We start from the raw sequence: 24578 nt of genomic DNA, 5'->3' as shown, positions 1-24578 counted from the left end.
GTTACTGCTTCAGTTAACCCTAACATATACTCGACCCACCGAGACCAAAACCCAACCGTTGCTCACGTAGAACACGTGCCAAAGCGTCGCCAAAATTACGCCAAAGCGCACTCTGCGAACTAATTCACTGACTGGGTAGAAAGTAGGTCCCGGAGCAAACCATATGCACTACTTTTATCGCTATTTCCAGGAGCTATTCAGTAGAACTGGGTGCTCCATCGTCAATCCAGCGCTCCAAAGTTAATATTTCCACAAAAATGAAAGTTTCTGAGAGGTGTTGTTCCTGTCTAGTGACTTAACCAATTGACATCAAAACATTAAAGCAGCTAAAATGTTCCTTGACACAATCTGCAGTGAGGATGGTGAGATTTGGTAAGGTGTTTGTCACGATTCTTTGTTCTGTAGAATCAAAGTTTACGTTTTCTTGCTCTGTTCCGCGTGAAAGCGTGCTAGGAAAGAAGCGTAATCGTGATGTTTCAGTCCTTATTCCGTCCTGAATCAACCATGCCTGGGGCGATACTTCCGGTGACAGAGCGTGCTCCTTCACTACGTATTAGTCTTCGCAAAAAAGCAATGGCACAGGTACAGGAAACTGAAGTTACATCAGCAGCAGGATCTGCGAGAAGTTCGAAGAGAAACCAGAGTAAGAAGCGTGCGAAGTCGACGGGATCGAAGGCGAAGACCGCTTGCGCTACCAAAACGCATACCGAAGCTCGAGTTAGGTTCGTTTCAAAGCTGCAACTCTCCTACACTTTGTGTGGAAAGTGTTTGATCTTTTGTCCGGTTATGCACGGTTATGTTATCATGGCTCTCTGCACTTTTTTTACATTCCGACGTCATTGCTTTGCCTGGTTTACCTGTTCTGCATGCTCCCTTGGAAGTAGTAGTGGAATTACCTTCAGGTCTTCTACAAAAGGAAAACCAGGCAAAAGCAAGCACTCAAAACCGTGGGAGTATGATGACGCTGAAGATCAACACTACGACTACGTTTCTTGCTCAGAATCTGAGTCGTCATCCAGCGAGGAAGAATACTCCATGAGTGCATCACGTATGTCATTATATTTTTGTAGGAATTCTTCGGATTTTTTTCTACTCTGCGAAAAGTCCCTTCTTATCTAAACATGTGAGCATTTCAGAGTCCCATGTACAGTTTCTTGAAGATGAGCAAGATGACGATTGCATCACCAACGATGACTCAAATGCTCTTTCTGAGGAAGATGCTGTGAGTTGCATAGTATAGCCTAGACTAGTTTGTACATTCCATTTCTAGTGGAGCAACTGTTTCCCTTTTCTTCCGTACCTAGCTAGAATTAAATTCTCTTTACTAGTAAGACCATTCACAGTTGTATGATTCATTGTTGCTATATAAGAATTCTCATAAAAAAGTAGGGCGGGCGGTGATTATGTTCAACTTCGCGGTCTGCGATAACGTACTCTTTATTATGTTGCTTATTGCAAATCTTGCTCATGAAGTTGAATGCAGTCGGTAACCACTATCCTAAGTGTTGGAATTTGTGACGTAAAAGTTCTACACCCCATTTCTGAGGATACGTTCATATTACAGTGGAACCAAAAACTTGGATAAAATGTAGTAGAAGGGGTCAAATCAATCGGGGCCTTTAGGCCTAAACATTAGTCTTAGAGAATCTATGACATGTGAACTACTAAAGCTACTAAAGAGAAAAAAAGTAAGCTAGAGCGTCGGGAAATAAGGGCGCCACTGAGTGCCCACAATCCCTTTCCCTGTATTATCGTAAACTGGCACTATAATTACTTCAATTCTTCAAATTTTCGTTCACTGTTAAATTTCCTCGTAGGCAAAAATAGACATAGTTGTGCGAAATCTGAAAGACTAGTGTTTTATTCCTAATTCTTGTTCCAGCACATCCGTGTTTCAAAATATAGGGTCATCTAGAAATTTCTTTCTTTGCAATTTTTGAAACATCTCTTCTTAAAGACATTAATTACAGGGACAATGTTTGCGATTACCATGGGTGGAGTTGTGCAGTACAGATATTCCTCCACTTGAGCTTCCCGAAAGTAGTAAGGACATTCCCATTCCTGTTGAGTATTTGTTGGATACAGTAGAGGTTAATTTTATTCTCTCTCCATTAACGTTGTGTTTTGCAGGAATAGCTAGTTTCATATTTTAGCTTTATGAACTTTTGCGCAGTTATTGGCGCACTTTACGACTTACACCCTTCCTCTTCGAAGATTTCTGTGCAGCGCTACTATCGTCGGATAATTCATGTTTACTAGCGGAAATCCATATCGTCCTCATTAGGATGTGTTTCAAAAATGATGACGAAGAGCAGGCAAGTGAAAAATAACTAATTTAGTGTTCTCCCTCAGAAATCGCAAAACGCACGGACGGCTTTTGTTCAGGTTCACTATTCTGGAAACGAAACTAATAATGCATATAATATTGTTACAGCCTGTTTGGAACCTATGACCTACGCTGAGGTAAGTTTTATTCTTCATGTTTTCACCTAGAGATCAAATAATCGATGTTGGCAAGCGGTTTTTTCTTTCAAAACCGTCTTGTTTTTGCTTTCTCTTCGTATTTTCAAATTTCTTTCTAAGGAATTTATTAACTATCCCTGCTTTATAGTGGCTGAAATTGTCTTTTTAAGAGGACACCTCGAGGGCAACACATCGCGATATTGGCGATGTCGAGGTCTCTGTGGGACAGTGTAGAATTCGGGTTGTGGATTACGAGTGTCAGGGTGGCTATGCTTGGTGTTCTCTAATCGTCGACAAAAAAATGCTTGGAAAGCGACATCAGCTCATACGAGTTATGTTAGAATGCACCACTCTTGTGTATGCACTGACGTCCTCTAGCGAGTGGTCAGAATTTCTATTCTAATGCACCTCATCGGAACTAAGGCGGGTCCCACGTCGTTTTTCAGGATAATTAGGGCGATTATACGTGGCCACTATCAGGATCGTAATCTACAACCCAAACTCTTGCTACGGAGATAATAACATCGTCTATTTCATCATATGTCTTTAACTTTGAACATTTTCTTTGGTTCACATTTTTGATCAGTTTTGCTCTCTTCATTTTATTGTTTTTCGCTATCCACTAACTACAATAGTTCTGTTGTAATTTTATCTGTACTTAGAGTTTTGCATTGATTATATTTAGGTGCTCCGGCAATACCTTTCTAGTGATGTGCATGTTCCCGTTGAAATCATGGAGGCAATAAATGCCCCTAATTATCCATTTGTCGAGTTCTCCGCGCGGCTAGTCCTTATTACATTCCTTAGCTATCGTTTTCTGTACTCAAATGAGTATAAAAAAGTTGTGGTTGCATCTAATGGAAAGATTGAAGTAAGTATAAATTCAATGTTCACAATTTTTTGTTTCCCCAGCTGCAGCAATAATTATTTGGGTTGTTTGTTTAGCACGATGAAACGTGTCGATCATGCTGCAAGAACGGTGAACTGTTGCAATGTATTTCGTGTGAGGCTTCTTTTCACCCCTCATGTATTGAGCTGGACAAGCATCCTTCTGAATGGACATGCGACTTGTGCGAAAAAAGCAAGGTGACTACATTTTCTTTATTTTTAATGTGAGTGACGTGGCTTCGTTATTTTCCTGACTTTGATCTACCTTGTCTCGATCCTTGTTTTTGTGCTGCTGTCTTTTTCTCGACCCTTTTCCTTTCAGGTAAGAGGAGTACAAGATTGCTTGCCGTTAGGGGAATGCGCCAACAAGGAACCATTGCGCATGGAACCTATTGGGCGAGACCGCCATGGCAGATTTTACTGGTTTGTCGTAAGGAGGATTTTCGTGTGAGTGGTCAGATTTTTCACTGATAAACTATGTATTTTGGAAGCGGAGAGACAAGAATGGGATTATTTATGCAGAGAACTCTCTCTGTAGTAATTTCCGTTCAGATTTTTATTGGATCCATTTCCGGTGTCGTAGTAATAATTTGCTAGCAGAATACTTATAGGTAGTTTAAGTAGACCAACTGTACACAGCACCTGAGCACAACACGTTTTTAATGTTAGTAAGTTGAGGATCACAATTTATCGACAAAGCTGTGTTATTATGTGAGAACTCTGTACTTTATAACTTCTGTAAATTGTGAACCTTTCGAAAGGCATCCGCATAATTTTACTTCTTCCCAGAATTAGATTTTTTTTCGTTGGGGGGGGGTGTTGTAGCCTCTATTCTTATTCTCTCAGGTTCCCGCCATATTCTTATCTACTTCTCATCACTAGTTCTTATTTTTTCCTATTTCTAGACATAATATGGATGAGTCTGACTTGCGGTATTATTCAACGGCACCGAAATTTTACCAGCTTGTAAAGAGCATGGATCCATCTTTTTTCGAATTTGACTTGTGCAATTTCTTTTATGAAAGGTTAAGCGATATTTTGGAACAGGTACGTTGGCAGTGCTAATTCTATTTCTACTTTCACTTCTTAATTTACAGATGTCTGTAACGCTTGAGTTATCATCTGATCGTAGGGATATTCTTTATCGCGAAAACTACAACACCAGTAAACCGTTGCCTGCCGAAGTTTTCCTCCAACAAGACAACAGTTTGTTTTTCAACAACTTTAATTCTTCCTTTCCACAGTGTGCTCTATGTTGTTCAATCCAGTGCATTTGATGGCCGATATTCTCGCTGCAGAGTCTAAGGAGATTAAAACTGAAGAATCCGAAGAAGAACCTGGATTGAAAGCTGAAGAAGGGGAAGACCAGGTCCGTTTTGCATTTCATTTGTCTTATTTCTTAATGTTATCATTATCTGCTCAGAAGCCGTTTGCAACTCTTGATGGTTGTTTCAAAACAATGCTGGGATTTTCTAAAGGACATCTTATAAATAACTTTTGGAGTGGTAATGTTGAAGGTGAGTATTCTATTTTTTCTTTTGTAATAATTGTAATTCCTTGTCAATTTTTCTTTTCAAGAAAGTGAATTGCTCCAGTACAAAAGTGCACGTGATTCGGAGTGCAGGAGTACTAGTCCCGATCCATCGAAACTATTTCGCATGGGAAATCCTAGAGATGATGTAAATTTTTGGTGAGTTTCCTTATACAAATATGATATATGGTTAAAACAGCTTCGTGAAACACTATTCAGCAAATACGTTAACCTCTTCGTTGAACACAAGTTTGGTGAACATCCTACCACAAAGAAGAAGATAGTTGACAAGAAGAAATATCTTTGTACTAAATTTTCTTTAATGGAGGAAGGAGAATGGGCTTTTGAGGTTTGTCACATACTGTTTTTGAAAGCTGATAAATTTTACTCTTCATGAAATCACAGTAATGTGATTGTGATGTGATGTGTTTTATTTTGCGATTTTCGAATTATTACGTTCTTTACCTATTTCTTCTAGTTGACCTCTTTCTAATTCTCGTTTTCGTTTAGCTTTTATTCAATTTATTATCATTTCTGCTGCCTATAGCCTATATTTTTCATTGATACATCGAGTATTGTTGAATGATTGTTCATCTTTTTTTTTCTAAATCAATATGTAGTTGTTGCGAATCTCCTTGTTCCCTCACTTGCAGCTACCTCTTTCGAAAAATACTTGTTCCAATGTTTTTTTTTGCTTTCTCAAGTGGTTCCTTTATTTATTATTACTTACTACTTATTATTACTACTACTTATTACTACTACTACTTATTTATTACGATTTAGGCTCTGCATATTTTATAAGGGTGCGAAGATTGTTACGAACCCCACATTTAACACATTAATTCGCATTCGATCTTTTCTTCTTGTGCCAGCAAAACGATATCATTCTCTTTTTTCTTTCTTTTTTTTGCTAGGAGAGAATTTCACTGAGCTGCGGACGTTTTTTTTTTTTTTTAATCCTAAAGCAACGAATGCATTAAAGGCATCACCTCACGAATCTTGGGTGGTACGGGTTTTAGGAAGATGCGGCTTCGAGTGTTCCGGGGCGCTGTTGTCTACGAAGAATTGTATTGGAGCGCGCCAGTCTTCTGCACGCGCTGCATCTTCCGGGCCGTTTTTAGGAAGAAATGGACGGAATCACCCTCTCTCCCACAATCTACGACCCCGTGTAGGCATAATCACTTGAAACCCCTACCACCCCCGATTCGTTAGGTGATGCCTTTAAATTATAACCTCTCTTCTTCATTCGTGACGTGATGTAATCTACTACAAAATTCTCTACAATCTGATACTTTCTGCTCGAAACGCAAACATATAACGTGCTCGCTATCTTCAACGAAATTTTTCGATTGTATTTCAGATTGCGCTTGGTTAAACGGGGGAATAGCTCTTTTCTTTCGAAAGAAAATTGTTTAGGGAGTTACATGTATGTTCGCATAACACTATAGCTGAAAAACCTCGCAAAACGGTTTGTAACAATATCATCTTTAGGCTTCCCTAATATGAGCGATCATTGCAGATTCCATTCTGGCAACTGGAAATAAAGCGCTTATCCGCTTCTTGAACTTCTAACAATATCATCTGTGAGAAGTGTTCCTGCTGTTCTGAGCAGCAATTATAGTACAGTTAAAATATCCCTGACTGAAGATTTTGTTCATACTTGTCAGTCTTGTCTTGACTTCTATGTTACAACACACTCACCAGCTCGTGTCCCGAAATCATTTTGGTGGATTAATACATCAGCATCCTCGTAATTGTGCAAGATAAAATTTTGGAAAACCACTCGACAGCAAATGAGCTGCTGATTTCAAATATTAATATACCTCCAAGATTTGAATTTGACGAATGTGTGGCTTGACAACAGGCGAAGTTTCAGCAGCCGTTAACTACTTTCACAGTACAATTCTACCATTGGCATATCCCGAGGACAGGTCTCGGTGAAACTAAAAGAATCTGCGGGAAGATATGGAGTTCTGAGGTGTAGATTGCGAATATTATGATCCCGCTCAACTTCGGGTGCGTGTAAAGAGGGTCCCGGCGGAATTTCCAGCATGCCTCGGTCATGCCTCGTCAGAGCAATTGACGATGGTGCGTGTCCTAAAGAGATTCACTTTCGCACCTAAATAACTGACTCTGCTCATCTACCGCTAATCATACGCTGCATCAACGGCTAGGATATAATTCACTATATACTAAATTGTCTTTTAGAATCAGACACATTCCCTGCAATTTTGTGACGTGAGGTGATCTCAATTTTGTAATCGTACCAGAAGCAAGAGAAATTCTCACGTGAAATATGAGATAAGGATGTATCTGATAGCTTCAAATTACGTGCATAAAAATTTTCTTTGAAACGTAATATTCCAGCTCTCAAAAGTAACGGTAATGAGAATTATCGTTATCCTGTAACTCCCAAGTTTTTTTTTAGCCTAATTTATTCCTGAACTTCTGCATCTCTGACTTCTTGGAACTTACAGGAAGAAAAAGAGTTCAAATTTGGTAAGATTTCTAGACTTTCTGAAGGAGATATAAAGGCAAACTCATTCCCTTTCTTTATTAGAACACCATACAAATCCCATGTACTTCTATCTAACACTATTATTCTTCGACTTATTCGGTAATTTCGACAGCTCACACCACTCTTCTTTGCATATTTCATTGTAACTGCGCAGTTTTCTGCGTCTCTATGGCTAGAAAAACATCTAATACGGTTGTCTGCGTCTTCATGAACGACTGGAGCGTGACCTCGTCGAGGTACGTTCGCTTGTCCGCCGGCATATCCACTGGGCACGTTATGCCTCGGAGACATTCGCGGAGAATCCGCCGGGACCCTCTTTACCGTTCCCCCTCAAGGGTTCCCCCTTCCTCTAATCAGCCTCACAAACTTCGTGAACCGCTTTATTTCCCATCCACTAGGTACATTAGAACGTGCTGCCTTTGTACATGCTCCAATTCCTTCAGCAGCCTATTCTCTTCTTTTACTAGGATGGGCTGCTAAAGAGACCTCATTGATTCTCGGCCGCTCTCTCGTGAGCGCTGCGCGTGCGCAAGGGTGGCGCGTTCCAACTTAGCTTGTAAGAACGGACGCCGTTTCCTACGCCTTCTTCTGGACGACGCACTGAAAATGAGCGAGACCACGACCATATTCGTAACCTACATCACGAACTCTATATTTTCCCTCAGATTTCCCAACTATGTCTGTTTCATGACATGCTGCCTTTAACAAATATTAGAAATGATTCGTAGAGGCAAAAAAAAAATCACGTTTTTGTGGAAGCAGTCGAAATTTTCTTCTTTTTGGTCACTTGGGAATCCCTGCTGCCCTTAAACTACCTCGGCGAATAATCCAATACCAACTACATTGCAGTGGTCGACTGCGAAAGGGCACAACTTATATGGCAGTGAAAAGCTACAAACATTGTATGTTGCATGGACTATTGGCAAACTTCTGAGAAAGGTTCCTATAGAACTGATGCACCGCAAATGGCCTAGTGTGTTTCCAGACTTCAAAAAGGTATGAATCCTTGTTTCCTTTTTTGTTGCGGTAGCTGAAAATTTCTTTCTCTCTCCTCATTCTTCCACTTTAATATTAGGATTTGGACCAACCAAACACTTCATGGAAGAAGTTGCGAGAACTTTTGCTCCGCTTAGAATGTGGTATGAGGCGCACTCTTTTTCTACCTCAATGGTGGAACAATCTTGGACATACGAGACTTACCCGCACTACGATTGAGGATCGCGAGCGATTGATGAAAGAAGCTCAGCGTCGAAAGAAAGATGAAAGAGTAACATCTTGTTTGATTCATTAAGTATTCGAAGCAGGGTATCTACAACATCTTCACTTCCTATCTAGGAATCTGTAGATGCCCTGGACGAAGATATCATCGTTGTTAAGCACACGAAACTTCCACATGGAGTTAGCAGAGAGTTGACTCGTATGCGGGTAGGTTTTTTTTTCGTCATGTGAACGACCTAGTTCTCATCCTTAAAATCAAAAACGGCACTGGCAGGACGAAAAATATCGTCTTTATGGCCGAGGGGAGCTGGGTGGGTGGATATGGATATCCCGAACCTTGGTGAGAGATATTCGCGACCAACCCGGTCCATATTCCGTTGAGAAAAATGGACAAGAATCCGTGAGTTCAAGCAACCAGCTTGATGCATGGTTTTATTAAGTCTCGAAGCAAATGCTTTGCAACGGTCTGTGAAAGTCTTGGACTATAATAGGTTACTAAATTCAGGCAACGAATGGAAGCATCAAACGGCCGTCGATCGATGTTGTGGCTTCTAAACTGATGCAGTGGCGCTCAGAACAAGAGGCGGCAAAGAAGAAAAAGAGTTGCGTGTGTTATTCCCCTAGTTGTCGTATGGGGATCCCATCAAGGTACGCTAAATGTCATGCAACTTGTTCTCTTACCTTACGATTTTTTTCTGTTTAGATCTGTTTGTTCTAATGATGCTATGGCTGGATATCAGTCCTGCTACTCGCAAGAGTGCCGGCAAAAGGAGTTGGATCTTGACGGACTGTTAGATCTTAACCCCTGTTTTGCTTCCTCATGTAAGTTTTTTTTCTCTTGTATCTCAATACTATAGCTCTTCTTGCTGGCTTATTGGATGTTTCTGGTGTGAATGATCTATTTCTTTCAAAATCTTAACTTTGTTTTTGTACCAAAATGTTGTAGACCGAATTGTTCTCTTTTTATTGAGTGAGGGCACTTAGCATTTTTTAAATCTACATTGAACACTGGAAAATTTACTAAATGTTTGAGTTGACTTTGTTATACAGGCATGTGATTTCTCTAGAAACATTTCACTTTTTCTGGGATAATTGCTTGTTGAAACTGTAGTACGGAGGGAATTGGATCTCTTTAATCGTCAGTTTTAAGAATACATGAAGATTTCATTTACTACTTATCAATTTAAATTTCAGATCCTTCAACTAGTACATCGGCTGTTGCCAAAGCTTATGATCCTTCCAGAGTTTCCGAACCTCGCAAAGGAGTTTTAGGAGAAGATCTCCCATGGCCTCTCCCGGAAATAAACCATTTTGTAACAAAAGGATCGAAGCGTACCAGCATTTTTGTCCTTCCTCAAGTGTGCGCGTTGCTCTATAGTTTTTCTAACATTTTGTTGATTTCTAATTCATCTACATTTACTTCGACATTTTAGTACCCTACGAAGGTTGGCGAAAACTGCTGGTCGAAAAGCGATCTATGTGCCAAGTTTTTCCGCCTCTGCCAAGGGTAACTTACAGTATTGGAACTATCCGACTCCTAGACCGTGTTTTGATCTTTGCTGGAGGTGCTAATTTCGTTCACACTCTTTCATATTTTTGGAATGTCTCGGTGTTGTTGTTTAATTCTTGTCACAGATGGTTGACTGTAAACTGTGCGTCGTTACATGCTGTTGCGCTGCAGCTTCGAATACTGTGGGCTTCAATTCGATGGCAGGACATGAAGCCAGAGGACGATGTGTGATTTCTGCTGGTCTTTCTGACTTGTTCCCAACTATTTTAGCCTTTAAAGGATCCTGATAGGCGCATCATCACTCACTATCCCGACCGTGACGAACGCAGATGGATTTCTTCGCATAAGGAGTACTCTTCGCCATGTATCTATGAGAGGTTTTTAATAAAATTCATTGTTCTCCAAGCAAAACATTCGATTGTTTACGACTTAGATTTTTCTTCTTTAAGGTATCGTATTTCAATAGAGGTGCTTCCACTAGATGACGACAAGGAAGTTGAGGAGGAAGATGACTTGTCATGGACAAGTGGCGAACGAGCAGAAAGGAGAAAGAGTAAATATTTTTGGCATTATCTATTCATTTCGGATTGATCTGAGTATCTTCCTGTGTTAGGTACAAGGAGGAAGAAACCTATACACTCATCCAGCGTTCAGCGAGTTAGTCATATCAAAGAAGAATGGGTTGATGGTGTGGACCTTAAACTCCACGAAATCTAGTCAGTGTTAATTTTTGGAAAATATTGTTGTTCTTCTTCTGAACAAAGTATGTTATTGGTGAATGAGTATTTTCAGTGATTATTGGAAAGGGTACAACAACAAATTAGAAGCAGAAGCTCGAAAAAAGCAAGCTGCGGCTGCTGCACAAAAGGTGCAACCTGTACGTGCTCTTGCAAAGACACCTCGTAAGTACTCTAAGATTCCTTATTTTTCCATTATATGTATAGCTATTCGATTACAATTCTTTGAAGAAACTTCTGATCGTTCAACTTCTTCGCCACTGAACGCTGCTAACATCAGAAGGGCAGTTTCTGTTCAAGATCGATTTCGTCAACCAATTCCTCAGCCTGTTCGTCACTCTACAGCACCACAACCTGAACTACGTAGTGATACATTGATTGCTTCGGAAAGAAAGAGGAAGCCAGCACGAATCAGTGTTCGTCAGAATCTGTTTCCATCAACTTCCAGAAAGCTTGAATTCGGTTCCACTCACTTTTCCTTTTAGGATTACGAATATTACTCTCCAGCTCCTGACGGGGAAGACGGCGCAGCTAACGAAGATGGATCTGAGCTTACTGGCTGGGAACCGCGAGCTGCAAAGCGTCCTAGACCAGCGTATAGAATGGATTCTACTCGCTTGCTGCAGACTCTTACTCCATCTTCTAGGATTGTTGGTCGCCAGTATCAGGTCGGCGTGTTGCGTGGAGGTGGCCGAACCGCACAGCAGGTGAGACATTCCAATTTATCTCTAGGTACTATTTATGTGCTTTTGTTTCTACGGTGGCTCTGAATCGCTCACCTCTCTGCCGATTCCTCTCGGAGACTAGCGTTGTCTGGTCGAAAAGCAAGAAAGTTCGATCGGTAATCATCGAGTCAGCCGGAATGCTGCTGTAATGTTTCTTGCCGCGCAAAACCACCGTCGGGGCCATCTTCAATGCTTACCCACAGACCGCGCTCTTTCTGTAGCTCGGCGCACTATTCCATAATTTCTGGCCATCCGCCAGGCCACGCCCAATATCGATCGCCTCGCAAACGGCGTGTGATTGCCTGCTTCCTTCCATCACCCGTACGTTCCGCCATCGCTATGTTTAAATGCGCCTACTCAAGTCGTAGCGTAGAAACGGTGTATACTTGTTCAAAGTAACAGCATCCCGCAGATTAGTAACTTCGCGCCGTCGTATCGGGGATGCTATGTTGCAGTTCTTGAGTAGTTTCGTTTTGAAAATTAATTTTACTTTCCTTTTTCTTCTCTCGTTACCTTTCCTCATCTAAGAACTTTTTTTAAACAAATTTCTTTCTTTTAACATCGTTTGGATATATTTTACGTTTCAAGAAAGTTCAGACTTTTGAAATCCCAAACATGCTTTCAGCCGGTTGGGGACGGCATGCAGCCTGCGGGCTTATTGGAAGAAAGTGTAGTTCCACTGGGAGCTGAAGAAACCATCGTCACTACTGATCGGAACGATGTCACACCAGCACGAAACGCGATTACTTCTAGAATTATTGGAAATGGAAAGATTCAGGATTCTCCTGGTGTCGTATCCAGGTGATGGAAATTTAGATTTTATGCTATTACAATGAAAACCATTTTGACTATTGGTTATAATGCTTATCCCTATTAATATGTGGTGAAAACTTAGATATGAGAACACTGGTGGAAGTAGTGTTGTACGTTCCACTTCACGAGTGATGTCACCTGCTTCTCGAGCAGGGATTCTACACACCCCGAAAGCTACAACGGTACATCCCATCTTGCACTTCCCATTCCAGTTTTTTGTTTATATTTTTCCTACAACTTATTTTCTGTCTATCTCTTTCTAACTGCTGAAAGTACCCGTTGTTCTAGCGTTCGTCAATCGGTGTGGCAGGTGGTGGAAGCAAGTTGTTAATGGTGCGTCGGTCCGATGGTACGACACAATTCCTACGCCAAATTCCACAAGGATCGGAAGAAACTGTTCCAGCGTTCGTTTAGCTCGACATTTTAAAAATCAGTTGCCCATCATCATAAACGTAATGATGAGATTTGTTTAAGAACAGGCATTCCAGACATGTATCGATGGTGAGAGCTAGAAACACACAAACTGTTCGCACGGTGCCTGGATCCAGAATAATTCAAGTGACGGTAACTATTATTCTGCATGCAATGTCGAGTGCAGTGCATTAAAAAAAAGTTTACTGTCATGTTGTAGGGACGAGAACAAGATCAGCCAACATCTACACGACGTATAGCAGCACATGCAGTAGACTCCGCTACTATACGGACAGAATTCGAACAAACATCGGATCCGTTTATGAAGAGAATGGCCGTTGAAAAAGCGGTTTCTGGTCCGGTTACTCTTTCGCAGGGCTTAGTGAGTACTTTTGATATCTCCAAGATGTGATGATCATCTTGAAAACGAATGTGGTAGGTTCGGCGACAGCTTCCTCGACCATCTGAGACATACGAAGAGATCTATTATGAGCCGTCTGAAGTTAAAGTGAGTGAAATCCTATCGATCTCTTTTTTTGTACTTTGCGCATGAGATTTGTGATTCTGCACAGGACCACGTGATGTACTCCGATGGTACTCGCCAAATTGCTGCACGCCCCAGATTGTCGCAACCGTATGGTGGGGGGTGAGTACTTTCTTTATGAATGTTCCGCCTTGAAGCATTAGACATTCTTTAAGGTACGCTCAAAATCCTTCCGTTCAGCAGACGACACGTGGCTCACCTGTTGTTGTCGCAGGAAGAGCTCATTCTAATTCTGTAAGGAGAATGTTAAGAGCGTTTCTTTTTTTATTAGTTAATTTCTCGTATAAAACGAGGACCCAGATTGTTGCTTTTGTTCTAAACATATTTTCTTTTTACTTAGTATCCGATATGTTAATATTTTCCTGTTTTTTACATACAAAATCTTTGTAGTTTTATGACCGTTTGTGGCTCATGTTGGCTCAGACTTACTGCAGTCTTATTCAGAATTCTCAGCGGGTATACTACGTTAAAAATGCGGTGGCAATGGTGCCTTCGCGTGTGGTGTTAGCGCCAGCGCCTGTGGAAGGTTACGTACAAGAGGAAATTGTGCTCGATAACGGTGACTATGTCATCGACGGTGGTGAAATTCCTAGCAATTCCGGCATTCACATGTCGTAAAGCACAGTAGGCGCTGCATGAGGAGCAAAATTCCACTCGATAAACTGCAAGCCCGTCCCCAACCGGCTCAGAAAATCAAGAGCATGTAGTCATGATCATCATCCGTTGCAATTTTGATTTTGTCAGCTCTCCCGGAGTTTATCAGGTACTATCAAAATAAGCAGTTAATATTCTTGCTCGGGAGCAGTTTTATTGTTAGAATGTTATGTCTTATTCGTTGTTCATTGTTCTGATCGTGTGAGGCCATCATTATTGTTATAATTGGCCTTTAGGTACTTCATAAAATACGGTTCTATGATTGGCAGATGTTGTTTCATTTCTCGTAATCTTTCACCTTATTTTCCTTTTGTTATTTATCGTACTCTACACCTTTCAAATCTTGTAATATTGTATGTTTGGAGTGCTTTATTGACCTCAATGATTTTTCGTCAATAAATGTTCGGTCCTTCATGTTTCTCACACGATCAGTCCAATGCATAAACATGTTAACTGCAGTTAAATTCTGGGTTAAAGTAAACTTGAAATAGTCCGAATTACAGTGCTGCTTAACTGATGGTGTCGCGAACATAATAAAATTTGGCGAAGGTTCTTTCGTTCTTTATTCTTCAAATTTGGCCGAGATAGCTCACTGCAAGATTTGCTAGGAATTTACGCTACATGTTACTTTACTTTCTTGTAAGTGAGCGAAAGGTTCACATCAATAGTCATCGCATTGAAGCTGTGAATTGTGACTCGAAAAAGCACGAAATAAAGGAGGAAACATATCAAATGCAACATACTATAGTGCACAACGGTTAGGCTTAGATGGAATAACGGATAAGTCTGGATTATGATTGCGCTTGAGTTCAGTTCCACAGACATTTCCAACACTTCTGTTGTTTCAGTATGCATCAACGGTACCTATGCGCAGAGTGACTAGTTACAAGGAATTTTGCAAGAACAGAAGAGCCGCAGATAATACAAGGTAACCTCAGGAACAGTTACTTCAAAGATTTTAATTTATCTTTTAAAGCAACTTGGAGCAAATGATATTTTGAAAATGCTTTAACAACCGTTTTTGTATTTGCTCGCGGCTGCGCTCGATGCGTCGCGGTGGAGACAGCGACTAGAATTGAAATGGGACCGTGGCGAACTGCAGTGAAGAGTGGTGCCAGTATGGGTCCCTCTGCTCTTATCCACTACACTCCACCGCACTGCTTCGTGCGCAGCTGCGTAACCAGCTGCGCACGAAGCAGTGCGGTGGAGTGTAGTGGATAGGAGCTTCATGTCGTTTTGACCCGACTATAATAACTGGAGCGGTTGGTAGTGTTCCTTTTTTTGTAGACCTTCGACTGAACTGTGATTGGGTAAGTAGTTCCTGTGAATTTTCCATTGTGATAGACTGGAATCTTCGAAGAATTGACAGTATGTAAGTTGGCAGACTATATTTGAGGATCCATGCAATTTTAAGTATTCGATGAATTGATCGCTGCTTGACCAACAATCTTGCATACGCGATTGGGAGATTTCCCACCTTTTGCACAATTTTTGGTTTGTTGTGAAGGAAGAGTAAGTGAGAACGATTTGTTGGTCTGTTTAGGTGGAAGAGATCAAACTTTCGCATTTGCAGGTAGCCTAAGTAGAAATTCTATTTTTAAAGAAAAATTGTTCAGTCATTGGAACTGACCAGCAGATAGTGCTTGTAACTTTGATTGTGCTAAGAAATATCAGTAAAATTGTAAGATAAGTTCTCATCTCATCTCAAAAGTGATCAAGTATCGGTTTTCTCTTCTTAATTGAGCCATCTCTCGTAATTTACTCCTTACAAGACATGTAAAAACTTCAGCACTGCTTTCCCTAGCAAATTACTGTTCCATGTAATGACTTACACCAATTTGTGAAATATTTTTGTTGGGACAAAAACCTTCAAGGTTGTGATGCAATAATTTGAGAGTAGAACATTTGATGATTTCAGTGATAGGTTGTGATGAACTTTTACAAAATGGGTTCTTCCTGCTTCAGTTTTTTTTTTCAAGTATGATAGAATGGAACAGAGAACTACCAAATACATGCATCATAAATCATTGGTCATGGTTTTGATGAAAGCGCCGGAACTTGTTCACGGAAAGTTCACAAAAATCAGCTCTACTAATAATTCACTTTTTTCCCTATTGTGTTGAGTGCTTAGGATTCTAAGTCGCCCATACCGTTTCGACTTCGAAAATAATGAGGACGAAGAAAGGGCGATCGCTGAGGCGATTGCTAGAGAGGAAGAGCTAATGCGACAAGAAGAAGCTGATAAAGGAGGACGTCCAGAGCCAGGAGCACGAGATCGTGCGTACTCAGTTAAGTCACTGTGGAATGAAGTGCGTAAGACTACGATAATTCAGCGGCTGGACGTCCTTACGATGAGGATCCCGAAGAGCACGCGCGGATGGTGCCGTCGTCAACACACCTCGGGTACAGCCTCTATCCTCATCCAGCTACATCGCGGTACATGTCAAATCTAACCATTCACAAGGACGACACCGCTGATACTCGTGTAATAAAGCATGTAAGTTCTTTCATCTGTTTTTATTGTGAACTCTGTTTGAAGCTTAGATCTACCTTAGATTCTGGAGACAATGGTTATGCAAGTATGTCGATGGGACAAACAGTTTGGATGGTATAAAAATCTTCTCCTGAAGCCGAGACGACCTCATCTCGAAAGGTAAATTGACGGCGCGGTAGTGAATTTTTAAGAAATTTTTAAAAGTTCTATATAAAACAATTTTTCAAGACGGCGAATGTTCACGAATCAGAGAGAGACCATACTAGCGGAGCACATTGATAGGCTTAGAAAGGAGATCAACAAGAGAAGAACGAAAATTGAGAACCAAGCGGAGGAACTATGCGGATTACCGACACCATGGAGGAAATCAAGGATGAAGTCCCATTTACGAGGCATGATTTTCGTTATGCTAATATTATGCTTACGGCATAGGGTAACCAAGGACCAGCACATTGAGATGATCCACCAGCAAGAGATGAGAGTTTTATACTTTTCTGCTCGTAAAACTTTTAAGTATGGGTGGTGAGTGAGTCAGTGAGTTCGCTACCTTTTGTAAAATCCATAAGAGTGTGATCTTCTTCTTGATCTCTGTGACCCAAGATTGCACTGTTTTTTTCCGGATTGTGAGAACAGATGAAGTGTAGAAACTTCGCTCTACCTCCCTGCACGGCTTCATGACGGGAGTAGTGTAGTCGGTAAGATGACCGGCTGTGGCTGCACGATCGATGGTTCGAAACCGCAGTAGTGCCAACCAAACCCAAAATAAACAAATAAATATTAGATAATAATAAGTAAATGATAACAAAAAACAGATATATTGGTAACAGACCTGTCTATAGGGCAAAAGGGGCACGGTGAACGGACACTACCGTCGTTAATTGACTGCGTCTCCTGATACGTATAAACTCATTATAGTTAGCCGCTTACGACAATTATTTCCTTCAAAAGCCTCGTACATGCGATTTTAGAATCGAACAAAAAGGAAAGTACATGGTATTAGATGTTGCGCATATGAGATTGTAAGTTAATATAAAAAAAAAAGCAATGAAATAGGTTTGTATAAGTGACATGTCATTTAGAAATGCGAGTGAAAAAGAAATTATCCTGTCTCGACCTGTTAGGTGAAAAACACTCATTCATCCTGGGAGTGCAAGAGATGTTTCAAAAATGTCCCACTGATTGGTGTTATGTATCTTCTTTACCTTTTTTCCCTTCTAGGATTTCTTTTTGTTTATCTAGCTGGGTAAAACTGGCATCCAACGATTAACGAGGCGCGAATAATGTCTCGCAGACATCTGTACCTAAAGGTTTCTCGAAAATACAAAGCTCTCTGTTCTAACAACCTAATCTCTATTGATTTTATGTAGAGAATAGATAAAAATGAAGCGATAAAACGGTGGTGAAAAGTTTGAGAACCATACAAAGTTCTATTATATAAAACTGTATAAAACGTACAAGCAAGTATTAGTTTGACAGACGCTCGATATAAACATTATATCTAAGTAAAATTTTGAAAAGGAAAAAATAGAAAGAAGTTTAAAAAAAAAAAAAGGAATGTATAAAAGTAATTAGCGCATAAATTTACTGTTATTATAGGTGCTGCAGTTGAGGTTGAACACGAATTCGCTGAATGACATCGAGACAAACACATACTTATGACTACTAGTTTATATAGAAAACTTGGGGCATAAATGTGTTAAATTATGAGACCTTTGAAAATATATGCATGTTTTTTTTTCCTGGAGCATTTTTTGAGATAATTTTACTTATGTAAAGTTACATTGGATAGAAGGATCCAATTTTTCTTTATTCCCAATAATATGCTCTTGGTTTACTATATCCGTACATCAGAATTGGCTGCGGAAATCCTTTTCCTCCCCTTCCTTTCAAAATTTCCATTTTCCGCTTCTCGCGACGCGAACGCCGCGGCTTGATCAGAGAGCAATAGGGGGGTGTAGGTGATCTCGACGGTCGTAGGATGCCTAGTGGGGGATTGGAGTGCTGAAGGGAGATGGGTCGTTTTAGGGTACTTGTCGCGCCCGGGAATGTCCTTCGCCGAAGGTTTCTCTAAAATCATTTGCGGAATGTGACAGTTTAGTTGTTTTTCCAGCGTTACAATTATGTTTACAATTATTTAACATTGAGTATTTTACAATATGTGACAGTTTATTAAATTCATCCTTCAGTTCATTCTTCTGGTAATTGCATTCTTGCTCTTTCCTGCCAGTTGTGTGCCTTCAGTTGTTTCTGAAATCAATCACGGCTTTGGTCTGCCCCCCGCGCTCAGATTGCGGGTGGACATCCCGCTCGAGTTTCCAGAAATGTACAGAAATTCTCTCGTCAAGTACCGATTTACATATATATGTATATATATATATATATATATATATATATATATATATATATATATATATATATATATATATATATATATATATATATATATATATATATGAACAGAAAATGAACTGTAGGCTATCCAGCTGGAACACACAAACATCAGATGTGATCACTTCCTCAGTATAAAACTTAATAGTGGATACCTATGAGAAAACTGGTTCGAAATGCTACTTTGACATCACTGGGAACCGCGAAAAGGAATGTGTGATTGTAATCGTGAAGTTCTATAGATCCGATAATCTTGGAGCGTGGCTCTGTGGCCGTTAAAACGTCTAGGCATCTATTCTTGAGTTACTCTTACAATTTCACGAAATTCTCGCTCAGATCCAACAACAGTATCACACGTTTAATACGGGAACGTGAATGTAGCTTAAGAGGAAGGTATGTCCAGCTGTTTGCGAAGACCTAAATCAATGAGTTTCTCCTCCCGGTTTCGCAGAGGAAGGTGGTCAAAGAGATCGGACGCTCGCCAAAGGGTCTTACTTCAATCTTGCAAGGCAAAATGCGGGGAATATTTCTGAGGGTCACTCAGTGGATAGCAAGTTCTTCAAGCAAATAGGATCAATTCCTAGCAATACAGTTCCAGCCTTGTATTGTAACCACATTTCTCATTCTTTGCAAACTTACTCCTAAACCGAATGACTTTTGAACATTGAGAAGTCTGGGTATGTCACATGTAAATCGTTCTCATAAATATATTCATCTCAAAAATTTTGACTCTAAACCATGCTGAGCATTAAAGCTGGCAGAATCAATTGTCATGTATCTAATGGATTATGCAACTGTGTGGCTTTCACAGTATACTCAGTAGATCACCGTGTACGTGCACGTGTACGGTGATCTAGAAGAGTACACGGTGAACATATTACTGGTAATGAGCGCGTAGCACTTGAATAGTTGAAAAAAAGATTTACAGCAACCATCTGTAAGTTTAGGCAATGTTTCTGTGCTTCTATTTGCCTTTCAAATCTCCAGGAAAGCCTGCTTACTGTGGAATTCTACAAGCATATTATGATTTTTGACCATCCAAGGGTTTATTCAAACATTTGTTTGTGTTATAAAATCAGCACAATCTCAAGGTGGTTGTGAGTCATTCATTAGGACAATCATACGTACCGTTTTCGCTGTTATCCACGAAGATGGATATTCGAATGTGCGCTGAGGTGAGCGAGCTCGATCATGTGACGACCGCAATGGTCAGTTGCTGGTCACTCGTCAGCAACGAGATAGCGCTGGAATCATATAGAGGACGCTCGAAGAGTTTTCGAGAAAGAGTACTCTAATTAGGAGGTGGTCGGGTATGCGCCACGAGAGAGCGCTAATCGGCGAGATTGACCAGACAGCCACCAACGTGGCGCCCTTATAAAAGCACAGGGTGGTCAGACAACATCCTGCGATCTCTGTTTATTATGTTGACTAGCGATTGGTGAAATATCATGAAGCACGTCTTTACACCACCTACTCGCACCCCATCCACTAAAGACTGTATTCATCGCTCGGCCTCAACGTCCTCCACCCTTACTGACGTGATTAGCGAAGAGCTGTTTCCGAAATTTCCCTCAGAAGATGAGGACTGGCAAAGTTTTGGATATCTCCTCGACGCGGAAAAAGACAGTGTTGTCCCAGTTGACGGTATTTGCATTATATCGCCTAGATAAAAGTTTCATGATAACAATGCATCTTTTATACTATTCTGTTGAGTTGTAGCCAGATCTGATCTATGTCACCGTTAATTTATACATTTCAGCGTCCCGTAGTTCTGCTCTCGCTAAGGCTACGGAAATAAGCCGACCCCCTCCTGTTGTAATCAATCCGGCTGAAATAAGTCTAGGAGGAGATGTAGTGAAGGATTGGGCAAAAGAGTCAGATACAACCACTAACGTTAAAGAGGTGGGATTTTCACGACATTAGCAAGGAAGCTATTCAAACGACTAGAGTCACTAGAGTTGTTGATTTATCATGCGGTTTCTGATTGGCTTTTCTTATTCTTAAGGAAGATAAAAGTGAAAAAAAGTCGGAAGATGAGAAGGAATCCAAAAAAGTCACTCCTCTTAGTGAACCGATGGTGGAGGACTCGTCTAGAGTTGCAGACTGGCAGCCGTTGAGAAAGGGACCCGCTCTTTCTTCCCCGAAACACAAACGACGGGTGGGTATCGCTTTCTAGATATGTTATACCCTCTTACATTCTCATTGAACTTGTTGTTTCGTGAGAATAAAGAGTTGAATGTAGAGCCAGATTTTTAGCATGACAATCGATCTGTGGAAGAGATCTCCTCCGCTGGCTCAGAAGTACGCAGAAGAGGGCGACCTCCAAAGCGCCATCACAGAGAACTCGAGCACAGCACAGTGAGTGGTCTACGACAAAACTTATGCAGGTTACTTTGGAGTGGTTTACTGTAGTGAGATATTTGTAGAGATTGAATGAGGATTATCCACGTGACAGATCACCGCCTGAAGGACTGGATCCTAATTTGTTGCATTGCATCTGCAGAACTACCTTCAATCCAAGAAGGTAACAAATTTCATCGTTTCGAAGTTTTCCTTCATGGTGCAAAAGTCGTCTTTCACCGCTATACAGTTATGGGCTTATTTTTTTCCTTTCGCTTTTCTACGGTTCATTTCGTTGGTTTATTTCATAGCAGCCCACATGCAGATCCACAGTCACTAGGCACTAAAGTATTTTCAGTTTTTACGACATATGCTTGAAAGGGCGGACAGAGCTTACTCTGCTGTTTTCTTATCATGTGATTCGAACGCTTCTCACCACAGATCAAATATTTTACTCCAAATGGTCACTTTATTCATAAATAAAGTATGCCAGGGAGCGTTTCTTTTCACCAAAAGATGAGGTGTCGGGAACATGCTTTTTAGATACCTACTCAACCACCTGCCAGCAACGATGCATGTGTCTACCCAGTTCGGTACCAGCGCATTTTAGAAGCAAACGGACATAAGCACACTAGCTGTTCTCGCTGTGTAGGCCGCTCATAACTCGATTTAGCTGATAATATGCTGCGTCGCTCCTTTTTGATATTTACCAATTTATATAAGTCTTTCCCATAACTACTCTTTTCTTGTTCTCCTTTTCTGTTGAATCTTTCATTTACACTTACTTTCCATTTGTTGCTGTTGATTATTAGTCTCGATTCTCTATCACTATTCTTGTTCTAGTTTGTTGGTCTATATAGAATCTATCTTTGGCTGTTGAGATATAATTTTCAGGTTCTACCTTCCCTGTGAGATGTGCTTTCGCTGGTTCCACGGTCGATGCGTTGGTGTCACCGAAGAGTCGTTCAAAGAGATGGATGGATGGACTTGCCGGGAGTGTTTGCAAGAGAAAAAACGAGCTCGTCAAGAGCAAGAGCTCTACTGCACATGTCGCACTCCTTACAGTGACTCGGAGTAGGTTTCATCTCAATTTTTAGTGTGTGCTACATTATGCCTGCTTAGATTTAATTTTTTTCACTGCAGGTTTTACGTTGGCTGTGAAGCGTGTGAGGGATGGTTCCATCCACGTTGTGTTGGGATTACGCAAAAGTGAGGTTTATTTCTTTTTAAATGTAAAATTTGAGTCATTTACGAGATATTTTGTTGACGTGACATTCCCTACGTTACTAAGCAGAACAAGAAGTGCGATATGCACAAAACACCTTTGTTGAAATTCGTTGGTATATGCGTCAACAGTACTATGATCTAGGATCTTTGAATCATTCGCGAGTTTGAAGTAAATATCTTATTTTTCTGTTCCTGTCTTCTCTCACTTTCTGGATCATTTATCCTCACAGTGCTTCTTTTTATTTTCTCTACTCCCTGTACTTTTCTGGAACCCTTATGTCACATTAGGGCGTTCAACCCAAAATAATCAAAAGCATCCATTGTGACTAGGAATTAAGACATTTTATATTGTCGGTGACATTGTGTCTATTTGAGGGAAGCTGAAGCTATGGATGAATATCTATGCCCTACTTGTGCAGAAGCTCAAACTGCCCAAGGCTACGAGTCAGCTAGCAGTTCTGCGAGCAGCACGCAACCTACTTTATGGTCAGGCAAATATTATAGTAATATCATTGCGCTTGTAATAACAATGTCTACTCGCTTTATACGAAGGCACTGAGCGAACTTCTCTTGTTCCTTAGGTTGTGTTGGTTTTCAGTCGCGCCGACTATCCGCTAGTGTGGCGTCTCCTGGAATGTGTTGTTGACCACAGGATGTCGTGGCCCTTCCGTAAACCAGTAAACCAGGAGGAGTTTCCAAATTATTCAAGTGTGGTGGAAAATCCTATAGGTATGTACATCGCAAGTATAAAGTTATTGAGTCGTTACATAGTGCTTAGAGTGTTTTTTTTTTTTTGTTAATCAGAAATTTTTCTTGAATGTTGGGTCAACTATAACAATAAATAAATCAGTTATGTATTTCCCTCCTTGTATACGATCTGCCTTCATCTCTCGATCAGTTCATTGATACCGTTTCGCCAAAAATCACCCACGTCAAAACTGTTACTTTTTTTACTCTACAAATCATTTCTGAGCAATAGATTCGCCCTTGATACGCTGTGCGTAAACGGTACCAATCGTCTCTAGCTGCTTTGCCGGCCACTTGAAGTCCATGAAAAGCGAAGAAGAGTAGGCGTCGAAATGCTGATTTTTTTTTGCGGAAGTTTCATTTTATGTTAGGTTCTGTTTTTCAAACCTACGTTATTCAAGAAGAAGCAGAACAAGCTTTCAAAGTGATGTACGTGCTTTGAATACACAAATAGCTTCTGAAGAAAAGCGGAAGTTGAAACTTCACGAACTTTTGTTACAGCCTCATACACATTGATTCCATTACTTTTTGTTTTTTTATCCTTCTTTCTTTTTGTAAAAGTCATGACGAATTTCAACCTTCTCGAAACTTTCGAATGCAATCTGATTCAGATCTATCCGTCATACAAAAACGGTTAGAAAATCTCGAGTATCAACGTCTCAAAGACTTCACTAGAGATATGTCTCGTTTGTTTGAGAATGCTCGGTTATTTTATCCGAAGGTGAGTTTCATTCCTTAAGTGACATTCCTAAGAATTAGACTGTGTTGATTTTTTGCTGACCTTCCATTTAGGATAGTAATATCTACCAGTGCGCAGATACACTGGAGAAAATTTTTGAGCACTCGTTGGCTGAGGTTCGCTCTGAGATTGAAGCACGAATCAGTGGAAGAAAGGTATGTGCAATCATTGAAGCAAATGCAAATATGACAGTTTCGGCTTTTTAGGTGTCTGAATCGCAGACTATCGACAGTTCCCTAGACATTGACACTGACCAGTTGATTGATGTTAATTTAGATGTCGATCCTACCATGTTCCTTCTCTAAACTTATTAGTCCCTGCATCCTAATCATGTTTGTTTTTCCAATCATGCCCTCTCCTCATAGTCTTCTTTCACTTTGTTCTTATGTTTTATCTGTGTTTTCCGTGCCTTGTTGGTGATTTCTCTAACACTTCTGTGTCGATGCATTTATAACTGAAAGGTTCCATTTTGTTCCTATACTGTCCTTTCAAGGATCTCCTACCTGGGGTTGAGCATGTCTATGAGATCAAACAGTTGTGTAAAATCAGTAAGAATAAATTTTTATTGTGAGAAAGCCGATCGTATATCGTGGATCTAAGAAGTGTCCAGATATCAGTTATAGGAGATTTC

The 24578-nt window shown here is 40.5% G+C and overlaps 1 protein-coding gene across 5 annotated transcripts; it reads left to right on the top strand.

The window, feature by feature from the left end:
• Positions 1 to 504: 504 nt before the first annotated feature.
• On the top strand, positions 505 to 24252 carry RB195_019443 (uncharacterized protein; the record flags this gene model as incomplete). 5 transcript variants are annotated; one of them, XM_064187288.1, is made up of 57 exons in its annotated part: positions 574 to 722; positions 903 to 1048; positions 1137 to 1222; positions 1971 to 2090; positions 2154 to 2315; positions 2386 to 2463; positions 3149 to 3334; positions 3409 to 3549; positions 3674 to 3798; positions 4257 to 4398; positions 4449 to 4557; positions 4620 to 4720; positions 4775 to 4868; positions 4930 to 5041; positions 5102 to 5231; positions 8250 to 8396; positions 8476 to 8667; positions 8736 to 8825; positions 8893 to 9018; positions 9124 to 9266; positions 9322 to 9440; positions 9813 to 9978; positions 10052 to 10183; positions 10254 to 10353; positions 10408 to 10505; positions 10578 to 10681; positions 10742 to 10844; positions 10921 to 11030; positions 11097 to 11281; positions 11351 to 11460; positions 11512 to 11572; positions 12216 to 12391; positions 12486 to 12585; positions 12692 to 12807; positions 12892 to 12967; positions 13035 to 13196; positions 13254 to 13322; positions 13387 to 13460; positions 13514 to 13592; positions 13803 to 13917; positions 14826 to 14940; positions 16144 to 16289; positions 16346 to 16509; positions 16568 to 16665; positions 16735 to 16939; positions 20349 to 20538; positions 20654 to 20796; positions 20900 to 21052; positions 21151 to 21252; positions 21321 to 21418; positions 22129 to 22308; positions 22378 to 22443; positions 22837 to 22947; positions 23060 to 23190; positions 23820 to 23929; positions 24001 to 24102; positions 24154 to 24252. In XM_064187288.1, 57 exons carry the CDS (start codon positions 574 to 576, stop codon positions 24250 to 24252), a joined length of 7047 nt encoding a protein of 2348 aa, XP_064043167.1. The 5 variants fall into 5 exon arrangements, with proteins under 5 accessions (XP_064043169.1, XP_064043167.1, XP_064043166.1 ...); XM_064187287.1 differs by lacking the exon at positions 20349 to 20538 and having other exon boundaries at positions 16735 to 16898; XM_064187286.1 differs by lacking the exons at positions 14826 to 14940; positions 16144 to 16289; positions 16346 to 16509; ... (12 more) ...; positions 24001 to 24102; positions 24154 to 24252 and having other exon boundaries at positions 505 to 722; positions 11351 to 11572; positions 13803 to 13976.
• Between the last annotated feature and the right edge of the window lie 326 nt (positions 24253 to 24578).

The sequence above is a fragment of the Necator americanus genome, chromosome II, assembly GCF_031761385.1.
Source record: "Necator americanus strain Aroian chromosome II, whole genome shotgun sequence".
NCBI lineage: Eukaryota > Metazoa > Nematoda > Chromadorea > Rhabditida > Ancylostomatidae > Necator > Necator americanus.
Note: the sequence above shows the minus strand (reverse complement) of the source record. Positions and strands in the feature narration are given on the sequence as shown.